This window comes from Melospiza melodia, chromosome 14, assembly GCF_035770615.1.
Source record: "Melospiza melodia melodia isolate bMelMel2 chromosome 14, bMelMel2.pri, whole genome shotgun sequence".
NCBI lineage: Eukaryota > Metazoa > Chordata > Aves > Passeriformes > Passerellidae > Melospiza > Melospiza melodia.
The window spans coordinates 8,831,646-8,850,052 of record NC_086207.1 but is presented as its reverse complement, the minus strand read 5'-3'; the positions used below and the strand labels follow the sequence as shown (position 1 = coordinate 8,850,052).

At 41.5% G+C, this 18,407-nt stretch overlaps 2 protein-coding genes across 2 annotated transcripts; one reads left to right on the top strand and one right to left on the bottom strand.

The window, feature by feature from the left end:
• Positions 1-412: 412 nt before the first annotated feature.
• NUDCD2 (NudC domain containing 2) lies at positions 413-4,651 on the bottom strand. The gene is made up of 4 exons (XM_063168610.1): positions 4,361-4,651; positions 3,007-3,055; positions 1,644-1,795; positions 413-748 (listed from the first exon to the last, which is right to left on the bottom strand). The coding sequence occupies exons 1-4, from the start codon at positions 4,547-4,549 to the stop codon at positions 665-667; spliced, it is 474 nt and encodes a 157-aa protein (XP_063024680.1). The 5' UTR covers positions 4,550-4,651; the 3' UTR covers positions 413-664.
• A 203-nt stretch (positions 4,652-4,854) lies between these two features.
• HMMR (hyaluronan mediated motility receptor) lies at positions 4,855-16,894 on the top strand. The gene is made up of 18 exons (XM_063168357.1): positions 4,855-4,913; positions 5,365-5,463; positions 6,060-6,136; positions 6,697-6,777; positions 7,478-7,666; positions 7,903-7,989; positions 8,270-8,370; positions 9,448-9,522; positions 9,658-9,836; positions 10,592-10,740; positions 11,029-11,243; positions 11,863-11,979; positions 12,778-12,936; positions 14,076-14,228; positions 14,338-14,437; positions 14,677-14,853; positions 15,346-15,508; positions 16,137-16,894. Exons 1-18 carry the CDS (start codon positions 4,859-4,861, stop codon positions 16,154-16,156), a joined length of 2,196 nt encoding a protein of 731 aa, XP_063024427.1. The 5' UTR covers positions 4,855-4,858; the 3' UTR covers positions 16,157-16,894.
• Positions 16,895-18,407: the final 1,513 nt, after the last annotated feature.

The following is an 18,407-nucleotide window of genomic DNA, read 5'->3' as shown; positions in this document are numbered from 1 at the left end:
CCTCCAATCCCTTCCACAGCCTCTGCTGGACTCACTCCATGTCCCTCTCATCTTGAGCAGCCCAGCTGGACACAGCACTCCAGATCTGGCCTCACCATGGCTGAGCAGAGGGGCAGGATCACCACCCTGACCTTCTGGCAATGATCCTGATTCACCCCAGGATATAATTGGCCTTCTTGCCCCCAGGGCACTGCTGGCTCAGGGACAGCTCGTTGTCCACCAGGACCCCAAGGTCCTTCTGCACAGAGCTGCTCTCCAGCAGATCAGCCCCAGCCTGGTGCATGGGGAGATGCCTTCCCGAGTGCACATAAGCAAGAATAAGAATATATCCTTGCATTAAGACAAGTGGTAGATTAATATCTGACTTGTTTACTATAGTGTTTCTAAAAAGAAAAACCACCCAAACCAAACATTCTGCTTAAAGGCATTACTTTTTATGTACACCTTTCTCTATAGGTTGTGCCTTAGTATCATAAAGTTATCACAGCTTATAAATCAGCTGGTAACATTTTGTCTTCAGTCTGCTGGAAAAGATCTTCTTTCTCTTCACTGAAGTAATTTTGACAACAATCCATTGAAGAGATCACTGAAGTCTTCAACAGTTACATGATTCCAGTCCTTAACTGTAACATGTAATTTGTCTAAAGGGTCACATATAAAAAGTTCACTTTTCAAGACTAGAAAAGTCTGGTCCTCCTTTGCTGTAGTTTCCAGAAATTTCTGCCCCACTGAAGTCAAATCCAGGGTTCTGATGGAAGTAAAATTAAAAATTGTTTAGTAAGTAAATTATGTAGAATAAAAATGCCTTAAAAAATCCCAGACAACCCACAAAATAATATTCTGCCATTGTAACAAGAACATACAACAATCAACTTGTCATACATTTATCACAGCACTGAAATTCTTGGAACATGCATCAACAAACACTGAATTGTCATGGGTTGGTTGCCTGCTGCTGAAGTAACTTTGTAATGCTGTTCTTGCTTAGCAAGTAGTCAGATCTGCCAGAAAAGAAATTTTAAGGAAAGTTTAAGAACAAGATACAGCTTTTGGTGTCCTTTGAAACTGCTTTTTGAAAATCTGTGTGCTGATGGATAGCAAGGTTCATAAAACTGCTGTTCTCTGCTGCAGTACAGAGCCTGCTGATTCAGCTGGTGTGTAAAATGTAATTGTACACCTCTGCAGACATGTACAGGAATAGTTGTGTGCCAAAGGTAGAGCAAAAGAATTTAGGCAATTTTAGTAAAAGTGCAAGGAACATCTTTTCCAGCCAACTATTGCACTCCATCTTACATCATAAACAAGCATATCCAGCAGAGTTGATGTTCAGATTTTATTGTAAATATGGTCACAGTTCTAGATAATAACAGAAGCTGTGTGGAGCCTAACAGGTGAAAAGTTGTTAGGAAGATGCAATTACTAGAACAGCAACAGCACCTCCAAACTCACCTGAACTTATCACAAACCCTGCAGACAGAGTGCAAACAGAATAATCTCTTCAAAGCACAGTGATAAAACCTTATAAGCATTTTATAGATATTGAACTAAAGCATGTATTTCCATGGCATTTGCTCAGCTTTCCTGGCCATAACCTCTGTGTGCAAACAAAACATCTAAGGAGTAATTATGGTGCTTTAACTTACTTCTCTTTGGAATCTCTCCAGTGTAAGTTTCCTTTGCATCTGGTCCTGTACCCAAGGGTCAGCAGCATATTCATTTTCTAACAGAGAGGTCCAACAATTTCCAGCATCTCTATTTGTCTTCATTAGAACAATTCGTATCAGCTGCCTGTCTTCTGTTGAATGAAAACACACAGAGCAACTTTAAACTCAGTCCTACGTGCTGGTTCTTTTCTTGGTTTGGTGAATTCAACATTAACAAGCACAAGATATGAAGTAATTTAAATTCTTAATGCCAGTGCCAACCTAGTTCTTGATAAATAAATAAACATTAACAAAAAAAGGCTGAGGCAAAGACAGCCTGTACTGTCATCTCTCCCCTTCTGGCCTGTAAGATGCTGAAGCTGTTTTAAGGGATTAAACACAGTTCATAAGTGCTTCTATTGCAAACATAAAGTAACCTTTTGGAGATGTTCACAACAAAGATTTAATCTACTAATACAGACAACTCTGGTAAGGCAATAATGAAAAATTTAAGGTCAGGCTGTACAGAGAGTTATTACCAACAAAAAGCCAGAACTAAGTTTTAGCAACATATGAACAGATGGTGTGTATGGCCACAGAGAATATATTGAAAGTATGTTTCAAAATAAATGTGCAGTGCAGGGTGTTCAGTTCTACTGAAGTGAATAAATACAGCATTAGAAATGTATTTTGAAGATTATTTGTGTACTGATAAAGACTGGGTTTCACTTCACAATGTGTATTAACACTGTAAATTTTATTGGCTTAAATTACTAAATTATCAATAAATATTTAATATAAATATTGAATGGAAAAGAAAACCCTTCACAGAAAATCACTGAGAGGCACAGTCCAGAAATATGATTGTCAAACCCCAAAATATTCAGAATACTTTACAGTATTTATGATACAATGGCCCAATATGCTTTTTTTTCTCATTATATGTAGGAACCTTAGTGTGATTTTAAAATTTCTTTCTGATTCTCTTGGACTGTAGATTTTGTCATTCATTCAAAAAATGTAATGCATAAAGAGTAGTAATTATGGAGAGTCATAGACCACACAGCTCTACCATAACTGTTTACCTTCAAATAAAGGTTTGCAAAAAACTTCTCACTTTATGGAAATGTTGGCAACCCATTGATTAGGACCTTCAAGGATGTGGCATTTTCTCATTAACCTTAGTCTCAAGTGCTTTTGTAAAACTTCAGTTCCTTAATCCAGCAATAATGACTTTGCCTTTTTACAAAGCTAAGGGAAGGAAGTAATCTTTTCCATTAATAAAGAGGGGGTAAATTATTCTGCAGTGTCTACTGGAAAGTTTTACTGTCTTTATAATGTCACTTCAGATGTAGATTATTACCTAAGGTCCACGTTCCTTCATCAGTTACTGTAGAGTCAAAAAGTTTACCCTGCAAAAGACAGGTACAATATTACAAATCAGTGAAACTTTTTCAGCATCCAGTTCACATTGAGTTATGAAGCTTTACTCACAACTTGACCACTGTGTATTCTGCTGAAAATAAATAGGGTGACCTAGCCCTACAAGTATACACTTGTCAAAGAATTATTGCTTATTACACAATTATTTTTTTTTAACTGGAGCATTTAATATCTTGTTTCAGTATGTGGAGTCATTGAAAAGGCTTGTGTTTCTCAGCAGGAAATGCCATTTTTAATAATCTTGTCATGAAAATGCAAGGGTTTTTGTCAGGAGTAACATCTAGCTCTGGTGCAGGATACAGGTAGCATAAGCAGCTCATTATAAATGTGAAAGTAAATCTGTCTTTAGGCTGGTTTTTTGTTGTTGGGGGTTTTTTCGGGTTTTTTTTTTTTTTTTTGTTGTTGTTGCTGTTGTTTGGTTGGTTTGGGGGTTTTTTGGTTTTTTTTTTACCTTCTGGAGCAATTAAAGCTGTACACTGAAATGCTGTCCATATTCACAGTAAAATCCATGTGAATTAGTATTTTTATTTTTCATAGAATCACAGAATGGATTGGATTGAAAGGGACCTTAAAGTTTATCTAATTCCAGCTCCCTGCCATGGGCAGGGACACTTTCCACTATCCCAGGTTGCTCCAAGCCCTGTCTAACCTGGCCTTGAACACTTCCAGGGATGGGGCATCCACAGCTCCTCTGGGCACCCTGTGCCAGGGCCCCCCACCCTCACACGAAACAACTTCTTCCTAATATCCAATATAACACTGTATTCTGACAGCTTAAAGCTTTTCCTCCTTGTCCCATCACCACATGGCCTTGTAAGAGCCTCTCTACAGATCTTTCCAAGTACTGGAGAACAGGCACCATCTGTAAAACCTCGTGCAGGTGAACACAACAGTTTTCAATGAATGCCATTTTTAATGTATCAAACCTGGCATAAAGAACAGAGAGGTGGCACAGGTGTGCCAACCTTCTCCCAGGCGACTAATGACAGCACATGGGGACACAGTCTGGGCTGTGCCAGGGCAGGTCTGGGCTGGACATCAGGAAGAAATTTCACAGAGAGTGTGACCAGACCTCGGATCGGGCTCCGGGGGAGGTGGCGCGGCCACAGTCCCGGGAGGTGTTTAGGCAAAGCCCGGCTGACACAGTGCTGGGTCAGGGGCTGTACTCGGTGATCTCAGGTATTTTATAACCCAGCTGAGCCCGTGCCTCCCCGGTGCCCCGCGGCCTACGCGTCGGACGGGCGGGCGCCCGCTGCCCGGGCTGCCCGCGGTACCTGCAGCAGCTCCTGCCCGCCCACGGCCAGGGCGATGTGCCGGCTCCGCAGGCTGCAGCGCACGTCCTTGGCGCGGGTGCCCGGCGGGACGCGCACCTCGATGAACACCTCCTCCAGCGTCTGGTACCAGCGGCCCCAGGGCGTCGCGCAGGGCACCACCCCGCTGCGCTCCTCGAACGGAGCCGACATGGGACACGGCGGCAGCGCTCGGCTCCGCGATCCGCACCGAGCCCCGCACACACGGAGTGAGTGAGCGAGTCCCACAGAGTGAGGGAGCCCCGCACCGCTCCCGGCCCCGCTCCCGGCCCCGCTCCCCGCGCCCGCCCCGCGCACGCGCACCGCCGGCCACGCCCCCCGGCAAGCCCGCAGCGCGCGTGCCCCGCGCCCGGCGCTCCGATTGGCCGAGGCGGGCGGGGCGGCGGCAGCTGATTGGCTGGTCGGCGCACGCCGCGGCCGTTGGCCCCTTTGAACGCCGGTCCGCGGGGTCCCAGCGCCGTCATGGCCTCCGCGCGCGCGCCGCTCCGCCGCCCCCTGCCCCGCGATGGCAGCGCCGGTACGTGAGGGGAGGGAGCGGGGAGACCTTCGGCGGGACAGAGGGCCCGGAGCGGCCTCCTTCCCTGTGAGCAGCAGCCCGCAGCGCAGTGCCCCAGGGCTCTCGCAGGAGTCCGCTTCTAAGGCAGAAGGTGCCGACTTCGTGTCTAGCCCTGGCATGCCGAATGCAGCCGTGAGCGTGTATAATGTTACGTGTATTTAGTTAGGTGTAGTAGCTAAAGCGGTGCCAAGCCTTGCTGACCTCTGGTTCCGTAGTACAGCGCTGTAAGAGGAGCATGCAGAGCTTGCCACGGCTGAGGCACTGCTAGCCAGAGCGTTTGCTGATGTACGAGTCTCTCACATTGAGGTTTCGGTTGTAGATTTTCCCCAGATGTGTGATCAGTCTCATCGAAGCTGAAAACCCTGTCGTTTGCCTTCATTGTTCTCTATTGTTCTGAAAATCTCATTTTTAGCACGTACTCCCTTGCAAGAATCCCGTAACGTTAAGCCGTCAGGTGGAGGGGGAAGTTTGCTGTCCTCTGAAGCATGCCAAGGGGTTAGGAAACAGAAAAGTAAGTAAACATTGCACAGAATATACAATGATAAGGTGTCTTGACATGCTGCAGCTGTTAGTGCTGTTGCTGCTCTGCTGCCCAGAAATTGGTTTCTGTTGCAGAGACTCGCTGCCTGCCTTCCAGCTCAAAGGAACAGCTGTAAAAACATCTATTGGAGTCTACCAAAAATAGCTTTATATGGGACTTCTGCTAATTAGGCGGGGGGGGGGGGGGATGTCTCTGGAGGTCTAATCAACTACTTATTAACCTAGGGTTTAGAGATGTTTTCATGCCTATTTAATATCTAAAGCATCCCTCAGTTTAAAACTGACATTATGGATCTGGATCGTGTCAGGGAATCTTGGCAGAAGTGGAAATATCACAGCTATCACCTGGTAGTCTCTTAACTTGGCCAAGTACCCAGATAAACAATATTGAACTGGCTGATTGCAATAAAAAAGTAGCTAATATTGAGTTATGAAGTTGATAGTCTAACAAACAGGTGGAATGGTGTCTTTTGTACACAATTAACCTCATATAGTTTTGTTGCATTTGCCTCACTGTGTATATGCACACCCTCTTCCTTCACTGTTCCTTTGTACTTCCTTCTGCAGGTGAGACCAATCTGAGCAGTGAGAAGAGTGTACCCACCCCAGTAACTGCAAGGAGACTCACATCTCTTGGATCAACAGTAAGACTGCTGTGGTGTCTGTAGCTCTGTTAAATCCCAGCTGAATCTCTGACTGCTTAAACAATGCAGCCTTTTCATGCAACTGTCATTAATCTGCCCAAGTGGAATATGGAACATATTGTTTTATCTGTGTTCCTTAAGACCTAAGCAGGAAAAATGAAGTTGCTGCATTCTTGGGAATCATGTGATAATTAACTTGGGTCTAGAGAGCAGCTTGTTATTTTTGATGCTACACTCTTGTTCTTTTTCTGTTGTTCACCATGTAAGTATGGTGTGACTCCTTTTTAAGGAGATGGTGTTCCTGCTCTCAGGGGATGGGCAAGGCAGAGTGGAAACCTGGGGGTGAAAGGAACAGGGTACTGCATGTACAGGTTCTGAATGTCCTATGCTGGCATATGGATTTTAAGATTAACAGCTTAACAGGCTGAAAAACTATATCCCTGACATGCTAATTAGATTCATGAGTATTGATGATGTAGGATGGAATTCTGCAAATTCTTGTATTTAACTGTGTTCAGCTACTTGAAGCTACAGATTTCTAACACATCTCTCTTCCAAAGCCTGCTAATGGGATTGGGAAGACTAAAAAAGATGTTCTCCTTATGAAGGAGAAAAAGAAGCAGAAGGCACTGGAGAAGGAGGTATGAATCCATTGTCTGAGTCAAATCCTGTCATGTCTCCTCCCCCTTACAATAACAATAAATATTAGCTGATAGAATTGGCCCCTTTTGTATCAGACAGCATGCAAGTAGTTTACAAACAGCTCTGTGCAAAATAAAGATTATCAGATATTATGGGTGTATAAAGCTCATGGAATTGCATTAATTCCTGCTGACTGTGATCAACTGTTCTGTCAGTGTTTTGAAAAACAGAACTAAGTCCTCTGTTTGGCTGCCCAAAAAATTTCTGTTTTATTGAACATTGTCTAGCTGAAATTTTTTGCTCACTAATTGTCATACTTTTAATGCTTAAGAGGCACCCTGAACTGTATCAGTGCACTTTGGTGTGCTAATTAGTGCCTTGTGTCTCAAATGTCATGTTCTGCTTTTTTGTCTCTCACAGCCAAAAAGGAGAGTTGGCTTCTGTTGCCAACATTAATCCTAAGACTATTCTAATTTTTACATTTTGTGTTGGCTGGGAAGCATAAAATAAGTCAGATTACATGTTGCTATTGTATGCTGTGTGATAATGGGGAATTGTGGTAATTGTTATTTCCTTCCTGTGAATGAGTTACAGATACATATTCTGAATGAAAGTAAACACAATTTGGATACCTATGCCTGTGGTTTACTTGACTAAACTAAAGATAGTAGGAAATAAAGAAAATACCTCATATTTTAGATTCGTGCATTAGTGAGAGAACGTGGAGAGCAGGACAAAAAACTTCATGCTCTGGATGAAGATCTTGTAAAGATAGAAGCAAAGCTGAGTGCTGCAGTTCAGGAGAAAACCTCTCTTTCAGCAAACGTTGCATGCCTGAAGAAACAGCTGCTGGAGTTAACAAGAAGCAATGAGCTACTAAAGTCAAAGGTATTCAGACAAATAAATGCAACTTTGCTTTGCCTTGGCTGTTATTGAGCTTCCTGTGCAAGAGGAGGCTTTACGTGCTGATCAGCAGCTGTTTTGATGTAAAGCCTGTCTGGTTTGGGATCTTGTGCCCCCCTGTCTAAACACAGAGTGGGAGGGGAACACTTGGAAAGGGTTGTGAGTGCAGCAATTCATAGAAAGGAATTACACTGAGAGGTTTTATCTTCTTTTCTAACAAGCTGTCTGAAGATGGTGTGCAGAAGAAAATGAGCAGCCTGTGCATGGAGCTGATGAAGCTCAGAAACATGAGGGATGCTAAGGAAAAGGTATGACCATTTGTACAGACAGTAATTCTGAGCTTCTCATCAGGAATAAAGCCAGTGATCCTCAGTGTAGCTTGAAGCTCTTGGTGATAGTAGTTGTTTAACAAGTGGCTGATATCTTTACAGAGGGATACCTGCAGTCACATTTAGCATTGTAGCTGGTGCTGTCATAAAATTTAATCATCACTCCTGTTTAATTTCACCACTGTTTCCCATGATGCCTTTTTTATTTACTAAATATCATTTTAATGTTAATATGGCGTGTTTTGTTTGGTTTTTTCAGAGTGCACTGGCAAAGCAGGAAAACATGGAAATGAAGCTGCAGGAAGTGCAGAAGAATCTAGAGCATTCAAAGGGCAAAGTAGCTCAGTTACAAGAAAAATTGTAAGTACTACAAAGGGAATTAGGTGATATGATATGACTTGGCTGCATTTCCATGTGTATCCTTTGTAGTAACCAAAATCAAGGCTGTCTCTCTACTGAGAAGGAGCAAACATTATCAATGTTTGGAATAAATACAGTGAAATGAAGTTCTAACAACTGCTGTGGTGTGATAAAGCTACCATTAGAAACATTGTTTCTCTAGTGTATGTAGCCAGTTTTCAAAATACAAACTGTATCACATCAACCCTTTGTCTTCCAGTGTGATATGGGTGGGGTTTTCTTGGATATGGGGTGGGGAGGGAAGACATAGGTTGTTAGAAAAGAATGGTTATTGAGGTTGGAGGAGAACGTTTGTATGGATGGGATATTTCTGGCCCTTTAGACTACTAAGTCAGGAATAAGCAAGAACAGAAAAGCATTAGAGCAGGAGCTGAAATCCTAATTAAGCAGGCATTTGGCTTGGATTTGATGAACACATTTATGTCCTCCAGAGAAGTGCTCTGAAGAGCCACTGTGGTGCCTTCAGAGCTGCTTTGGTGTAGACACGTGCTCTGTAGAAAGGCAACTGCAGGGTCTCTTGGTTCCAGCAGCTCTAGGTAGATAGAGAGTGGGTTCTAACTCAGCACTTTCTATTCTGCCCAAAAAATGTCATGTGCTGCACAGCAACAGAGCACTAACATGCAGCCTGTTGCTGAGGACAGTGACCTGGGATGAACTTCCAGCCATGTTCAATGTAAGGTTGGCACAATTGGCACTGCAGCACAAACTTGGCTGTGAAAATACACAAAGGTAATAATGCAGGTAGTGCAGGTCACAAAGGGAGGAGGTGCTGATTTGCTAAAGAACTGCCTTATGTTAATGCATTATTGTGTTTGTGGCATATTGCTTGTGGCAAAATGTGGCACAGCATCATTACTACAATGAGAAAACAATCTGGAACAAGGATGAAAAGAGGGTAGAATCACCTCTTAGAGCCAGTATCAATTTTTCAGCTAAACTAGGAGATGGAAAGTATGTGTTACTGCTTAACTCTGGATTTGTTTAAATGTATCTGTCATAAAAACTGTCTGGTTTTAGGTCTGCTACTGAGAGAGAGAAAGTTGAAGAAAAGTCTGACACTGAAAAACTCTTGGAATATGTTACAGAGCTCAGGTAAAAAAACAAATTATTGTCAAGAAGGCAGTTTTCCTCTTGAAAACGAACAGTCCTAAGCATTTTCCTTTGTGTTGGTGTGTAAGCCTGCAAACAAAATTTAGTGGTAACAAGTGCCTGAATTTTCTTCTACAGTAGCGTTGCAGAAACAGCAGAAAAATACAAACTAGAAGTTGCCCAGATGGAGGAGACACTGAGTAAGAAAGACCAAGATATTGAGATCCTGAGGAATACCCTCAAAGCAAAAGAGGAAGAGTCATGTAAACTGATGAAAGAACTTAATGAGAGGTGTCAACTGCTTCAACAAGAGAAAGGTAATTGTTCTTGTACACTGTTCCATATGTGGGATCACTCCCATGTCTTAAAGCACCTCAAACAGGTGTTTTCTAAAATGTCAATTTAGACTGGTTTTTCTACATGAGAAGTCAAATTTCTGAGCTCCAACTAGAAACACCAAGGCATGTTTTTAACAACAGGGAAATCACTTCACATCTGACATCTCTTAAGTCTGAATTGGTGTTTCCACGGAGGGTGACTTGGGTAGTATACAATGAAAATTGTAGGAGTGGCTTTCATCTGAAAGGTGAACACTAAGTTCTTGTTGCTTGCTCTTCACTGAGAAGCACTGTAATATTGTGTGAATTCACTGCTAGCAGCTTGTTCACAGATTCACTGAGGTGTTGGGAATGTGGCAAGGATCCTTCTTCACCCCCTTACTCCTCCTCTCCCAACTCTAGCAACTGCAATCTGAGACATGTACTCACTTTTCTGTATCAGCTGCTTTGTGTGCTAGCTTGTGGAAGAATCTTTGGGGGACTCATGTAGTTGCTTTTGCCTGCTCTTCTGGTGGAAAAAGCTTGGTCCAAACACTCCTGCTGTTAAAATGATTTTCAAGTGGTTACCCTGAGCCAGTTTTGAGGAGTTTCCAGATGAGTTGTAGGTATGGATTTGTTTCCCTAGATAGGCAAGGGAAAAACAAAGATAGAATGGCATTATTATGATTAATATATTGTAGCTATTTGAAGATAGAAAAGGGAATTTATGTTATATTGACAATTTTTCTATGCAGAGAAGGAGTCATCTGAGGCCAAAGGACAGTTCCTGAGTATGAATGCTGAAATAGAAGACCTGAAAAAGAAAATTGATTTGGTGGAGCAAGAACACCAAAAACTCCTTCAGAAACATGAGGAGGTCATCTCTCAGCTGCAGCAAGAGAAGGTAAATACAGGCTATGAATTAGTCTAAAAATAGATTGTAATCCCAAGGACTGGCACTAAAAATTGTTGTTTGCACATGAGATGTGCATTCCACAGATTAGGTTATCATTTATATGGCCAAGTGGGAACTGGCCTGCAGAACTTGTCATCTAATAGGTCTAAGACCCATTCCTGGTGTGATGGGAGGTTTGGTTCTTCCCATAGATGTGAAACTTAAACACTGCAAATTAACCCTTGACTACTCAGGAACTACTGGTAGTTTTAAAATCTGTGGTATTCTGGCATGCAGGAGTCATCTGCATCAATGCAGCAGAAGTTACTGGAGTTTGAAAATGAAGTAACAAGTGACAGACATCTTCTGGAAGAAGAGCTGAAAGGTACCATGAAGGAGCTGAATAAATTGCATGCAAAGGAAAAGAAAGCTGAAAAGTTGGTGAAGCGACTGGAACAGGAAATCAAGTCTCAAGGTCTTGAACTCACACAGATGGAAGAAGAATTGAAAGGGTTTGTGGAAGAGACTTTTTAATTCAAGCTTTGAAAGGAAAAAATGTTGGTAGTGTAAGCAGAGCTTCTGAGCACAATTCAGGTTTTAGAGACCTGAGCAGATCTGAAGTGATTTCTTGCTGATTGTTGATTATTGATAGTGATGAGATCTAATCACTTGCACTAGTAACTCGAGTCAGTATCAATAGTAATTTGAGTCAGTTTTACATTGTTGTAATTTAAAACAAAAAAAGCCAGTTGGGATTTGCTTGGAAGACTGGTGTTGTAGTGCTCTGGCTTTGCTGTGCTGGACAAGATGTGTGCACGTTGCACTGGCTATTTCTGTCCTGGTGAAGGCTATGACAAAAGTACTTTCAAACCAGTTCTTTCTTGTTTAAGTTTACTATTAGGTTTTTAATCTATTCTATAGCTCCCTTAGAAAACAGAGGGAGGGGGAAATCCTTAGCAATACCTGTTATGAAGATTGTGCTTTAGTATGTGAGAAATATGTGAGTATGTTACTGGTTTGTCACAGTTAATTTATTGCTGCTGCTTCAAGCTTTCTGTAACTGATGGCAGCATTTGGTGATGTGCTCACACATGCTTCTCTGCAGAGTGCAATGCTGAGTTTTTATTTCAGGAAGAATGCAGAGCTGGAGCAAATCAAGGCAATGCATAGCAGTGCTGTATTGAAAATCCAAGAAGAGCACAGCAATACACTGCAGGAACTTGGAAAGATTGTTGCTGACTTTGACAGGTATTTAGGTTTTATTAATGTATAGGAGAGGCATTATCTCTAAGATGACAATAAAATGTACTGTTCATTTATGTGCCACATGTGAGTGTTGGCATGGTATTTGAGCAGAGGATTTTGTGATGGTGTTTGGTGGCATTAAGAATTTATTTCCTGAGTACTAGGCTAGTATAGTGACACAGTATCACTATCTAGTTCAAGAAGTTGGATATTTCTTCTTCCAAAATGTAACCAGTTGGAGGAGTTCAGTGGTCTTGAATCACAAAGATTTGTAACTAGTGATGGTGTTCTTGACAATGAAATATCTTGCAAAAAGACTTATAGAGACTCAAAATTTGCACTGAATTGAATGTAGTTTCCTACAGTTACTGCAATTATTGTACCTTAAAATACTCAGGTATAGGAAGTATATAAAAAGTGATACTGTTATTACTGGGTATGTGTATCACCCATGAAGGATCCTGTGGGATATTTCCAAATGCCAACTACAGACAGTAGGTGCTTTACTGTTTAAGATAAATTTCAGAGGGAGTAGGCCCTTTGTTTTAGAACACCTACAAAATATAGTAATATCTGTATCACAGAGTTTGTCATAGTGTTACTGTTTATGGCTTTAGGGAGCTCTGTGTGGTTTCTTTCTTACCTTTGGATTTATCAGTGCCTGTACACTGCCACATCTTCAGGTTATACAATCTTGATACTTGCTAGCACAAGTTTGTATTGCTCTTGTAAGGTGTGAAAATTTCCATCTGTTTTTTGCCTGAAGTAACAAGGTTTTTCTCATTTGTACTGTAATACCAGCTACAAGAAAACATCAGCTGAAGAAATTTGCAGTTTGAAACTGGAGAATTCCTCTCTGCAAGAAGAAGTTGCCAGCCTGAAAAAAGCAGGCCAAGAGAATCTGCAGTTGCTTCAAGAGGCAGAATACACTAAAAACAAAGCAAATGAAGAATATGCAAGGTACTACACAGACAGACTTTTTCTTAAGCTAAAGAATGCAAACTGAGGGTAGGTTTTCTAACTAGAACCTCATGTGATGCTCTAAAGATCACATCAGTAGTTGGTGTAAGCTGAAGTTTCTTGCTTTTGCCATTGGAAAAGGTTGAAAATACTGATAGACAAAAATCATTAAGTTAATATGCATTAGAAAAATGGCCTGTCCGATCAGTTATTTCGACTTCTGTTTATACATGGAACATGGAGGAAAAGGAAAATACTTGAATGAAATATGTAGGAATATTGTCTGTTCCAGAAATATCAGTTACAGTGGTTTCTCTGCAAATGAGATCCCCAGGGATGACAAGTAGATGGTTAATGCACAACTCACTCTCTGCCTCTCCAGTCTGAATGATGTCAGCTCAAATTCTGCTCACAAGCAGATGCCAATTAATCATCCATGAGCTGCTGCACTGTGATGATATAACTGAGGTCCTTTCTCTGCCTAATAGGAAGCTTCACAGTGCAGCTGATGAGAAACAACACCCAAGAAGTTGTGTTAGGCCAGTAGCTGAGAACGTGCCTCTGACTGTCCAGCAGTTTAGTGATCCATGTTCTCTATGCTTCTGTGCTGTTAAGATGCTGCCCTTTCTTTCCTCCCACCTGCTTAATGTCTCCAGTTCTCATTAGAGCTGGTAAAAGAAAAACTGAAGAGCTGTTTGCTGGCTGAAGTGGCAGGGGGGGATGGAGCAAAGCTCTTCAGCTGGGGCTGAAGGGAGGGTCAATGCTTTTCTGATATATCCACACTGAACAGTATTGATTAGTTCCTGCTTGAGCAAATCTCTCCATGAAAAGCTTAACTACTGAACCATCCCTGCTAAAAGCTGTTTGGCTTGAACAACCTTAAATGAGCAACACCATCTTTCTTTGCTTGAAAAGGACTGCTTGCATCCTTATAGAAAAAGCTTAAAATGTTGTTCATCTTAAACTTTACTGCCTTCTGTACTTTTGTTTTCTTTGTGGCACTTTTTGTGCCAACTTTTATTTCAGTTCTACTAACAGCTTTTCAACCATGGTTACTTGTGGGTTTTAGATTTAGTGTAGTGGAAAAAAAGTAAAAATCAAATAAGAATTTTGATTCAATAAGAAATTATCTTCCTCAGGATGCTTTCAGAAGTCCAGACCAAGCTTGCACTAAAAGAAGCAGAAACAGAGAGAATAAAAGAGTCTTGCCTTGCACAAATGACTAAACTTCAGGAAAAACTTGGGGAGCAAACTGAAGATCTGAAAAGAGAACTTGAAGCAGAAAGATCAAGGTGACTTTCTCAAACTTAAACAGCATATGATGGCATAGCCACGTTTTATTGGGAAGAAGTGCTGAGAGCTAACAAGGGACATAACAAAACTCTGTTCCTTGCTTTTTAGGAAAACCATAAGTGAAGATGTGACCTCTGCCTTAAACAAAGAGATCCAGACCTGGCGTAAACTGTATGAAGATTTACATAACAAAGTGAAGCCTTTTCAGGTGTGTTGTGAAGTAGGTGTTTGTTAGTATCTCTTGACATAAGACTTTTGCACTTGGCTCAAGTTGTACTCCTGAAAGGTAAATATGCTTCTAAGGCATTTATTCTGCAGTGGTTTCCTAAGTTACTATCTAATGAGCCAGCTATTCCCTTTCCCAAACTCATCTTCCTTGGTAGATTTCAGTTCAATAAAAAGTTATGCTTAGTAGCAAGATTTCTAAAACATTCAAATGTATTTCAGCAACAACTAGATGCTTTTGAAGCAGAGAAGAATGCTCTCCTAGAGGAGCAGGGGGCAGCCCAAGAACAACTGAATAAACTGAGTGATGCATATGCTAAACTACTTGGCCACCAGAACATGAAGCAAAAAATCAAGCATGTTATGAAGCTGAAGGAAGACAATGCCCACCTGAAACAGGTTTGTGAAATGAAAAATTAGAAATCTGCATGTTACTAATGTCCTTGATGCCTTTGTTAATTACTCTAAATATTTATAGACTAGTCCTGCAAACTACTTATTTCTTGGTTTTTAAATTCCCTGCACGAAACAGATTACAATAAACCACCAGACTCCAGAAATGCCAAGAGTTGTATTTTTGACAGGATTTACAACATACAGAGGGATCAGCAGTACAAATAAGTACTCTTAGCTTGGTTGGCTTTTTTTAGTTTTTTTTGGGGTCCTAGACTTAATAAACTATCTGCTGAAAGTTTGAGACTGCCATACTGCTTGTTGGTGTTACACAGTACCTGTACGTGCTGTTGGTTTCTCTACACCTGCATGTTTGGGTTGTGTTTTAATGCCACCAATAATTGTCTCTATGTTTAGCATTAGGCAAAATGGCTCCCTCAGTAAAAGATGAAGCAGAATCTTGTCATGTTCTTTATCTAACATCCAAGTTTTGCCTAGGATGTGTCCAAGCTGCGTGCACTGCTGGCCAAGGAGAAGCAAACCAGCAGGCAGCTTCAGGAGCAGCTGGCTGCAGTACAGGGCATCAAGCGCTTTGATCCTTCCAAAGCTTTCCAGCATGATAGCAAGGAAAATGTTCCTCCAAAAACACCTCTAAAAGAAGGTAAGTGTGAGCTTGATGTAGCCTTTGTCCCTCTTAGCCTTAACCAAGGCAGGTATGAGAGCCTTGCATGGTCTGCTGCATCTGAGGGAGGAGAATGGCATCTCTGGTTCCAGAGCAGGTGTTGGAGGCTGCCAGCAGTGGGGCACTCCCAGGGTACTTTCCAGCCCAGATCCCTACAGCCTGGCAGGAATAGGTGTTGTGCCAGGTCAGACAGCAGAGCTGTTCTCCTTCTGTCACCAGCTCACATGTTCCTGCTGATGAGGTGACAGGAAATGTCTCCTGCACAGGTGATGGGGTACAAGTGGCTCAGCCAGACCCCTTTGCACCCTGGTTCTTTAGCTGCTACCTAGCAGGACCTTACACCACTGCAGGTGTCAAAGTAAGGTGCAAAAGGTCCTCAGATAAATGTGGAGTGGAAGAACAGATGGAGAGAACATGAGGACACACCAAGGGAAGCAGGGTAGGGGATGGAGTTTCATTATAGGATCTGTTCCAGGGTCTGAAATCCTGGCTTGCCTGCAAGATTCAGAGTGTAGGGCTTTCTGCCCCCCAGGAGACAAGAAATTTACTTACTGTGGTGGGAGCAATAAGTGAAAAACTGAAGCTTATTAACGTTTTTCCATTGCAGGTAACAAAAACAAAATTTGAAGTTTTCTTGGTATCAAGAAAATAAATCACCCATAAATTTGTGTGCTACAGGAGACTTCAACAGACTGCTGCTTCAAGGTGAAATTGGATGCTCTATATAATGCAAATAAGTAGGAGCCCTAGAGAAATGATCTAAAATTATATATATTTCTAAAAACTGTTTTACTGAGAAGCAACAGGTGACAGCTCATTCCTGACTCCTGGTAACATCCTTACAGGCATGAACTCTGAAAAGTGTTCACTGTTGCATATTTTGGATATGCTGAGGCTGCTTAGTTAGGTTTTGAACAGAGCATTTTAAGCACTGCAGATTAAGATGACAAATGAAATCAGATTTTATGTGAGTTTTTTATTTTTTATGTTTTTAATTTCTTTTGCATCTATCCAGTGTATACAATTCTATGATAAATTAATTTTGCTGTTTATAGCTGCTTTGGTACCAATACTATCAGGAGACCTTTTTATTTCTGTGGCCTACACACTATAGAACCTGATTAGAAATGGGACTGTACACTTAATTTTGATATTTTACAGGATCTATATTCAGTATGTGTGAACTTAAATCCTGGGGCTAGATGTTGCAGCTGTTGATCTTCAGAAGAGCATTTTCAGGTCAAAGTTGAGTTGACTGCATTTATCTGAATGTCTGTGCACTGTGACTAAGTTTAGTGTCTCAAGAGCAGTGCAGTGTCCTCTGGACTCTTGAACTGCCATAAAATCTCTGTAGCCAGCTGTTGTACATGATCACTGCCACAGTCAGGGAATAACAACACAACTTCTCTCACTGGGGTGGGAGAGCATCACAGAGCTCACATGCGTTGTACAGACTGGAACTTTGACAGTGGGGAAAGAATCTGTTAAACTGCATTGAAAATTAGCAATATTTTGGCGCAATAATTTTAAATTCACGAATTTGTCCTTTTCCTTTGCAAGCCAGTTATAAAACCCAAAATTACATTACAGTGGGATTCATCTAATGTTCTTTTTTTTAGTCTTGTCTTCAAAGCAAAGCCCAATGTCAGTCTTGCCTCAAAAACTACATGTTCTCTAGTGTTAGGCAAGTTATTTAGCTGAACTGTACAATACATAGAACCTGCTATTGTTTGATTTCTCTTAATACAAAAGCAAATACTGAATTTAAGTCAAAGGTGGAACTGTGTTTTTGTTATTGTATCTCTATGCAGCTGCCTTACACAGAGGTGCTGCAGAGGCAGCACCCAAAGCTTAGCTGGTAGAAATTCTTTGCATTTATGCTGACATTTTGAGCCTTACAGAGATATCATAATTCCTAGGAAATTATATACAGAAAATGCAAATTAAGTCCAAGGAAAGAAGTTGCTAAATGGTTTCTCTTAATGTCATGTTTGTGTATTTGCTGGATTACTTGGTCCTTTGAAGATTGAGGGTGAGGATTACTTTGTGTTTTAATTAAGAGAGCACTTGGTGTTCAGCCTGAAGTGTTGAGAGATTTTTGATTAAGTTGCTGGAAGTATTTTTTTATTGGAGTTCTCTCCTTGTGGAGAAAAAAATTAAGGTTTTCTTGTCTGAAGGGTGTAAATGGAGTAAAAAATTGTAGAGGAAACGGGCATTTGTCTGAACGTTGATGAAAGGTTCCACCAAACTCAAACCATAAAAATGGGGATGCTGATTTGAGGTTTTGGGTTTTTTTTGACTGAAGGTACCAGTATGCCAAGGGAAGCTGAGAATGGCAGGTGTCACAGGACTGGGCTTTTAGGGATCCTACACCCTTGTTTGATACAGCTGACAGGAGCAGGCTTATACTGACAGAAGAAAAGACAAACTCCTGCAAATAATGCTGCTAGCCTTACAGCAAGGGGCATCCTTGAGCTTTAAAACATTGATAAGTCATAGAGGAGAGTGGGGAGAGAAGCAAAGGATGGAAGTCAAGGCAAAGTTGAGGGCTTTTGTCAACTTCAGCCTAGGAGGCTTTTTTGCTTTCATGCACTATGAAATGAAGTACTAAAAACTGAAACCTTGACACTTATAGCTCAACTGACATTAGTATTCACTGCAGGAATCCATTATTTTCATGTTGTGGAAGACTTTTAATTGCAAAATCCATGATTTAACATAAATCTCTGATCATGTCTTGGTGTATTGTAGCAAGAGCTGGGCTGTGCTCATTTGAAATGTAACATGAAGAGCTCCTGGAATTCTCAACCTGGCTGACCTAATTAGAGCCCTCCTCCTGTTTGCCATAAAAGACAAACTGTCTAACACTCAGTGCCAG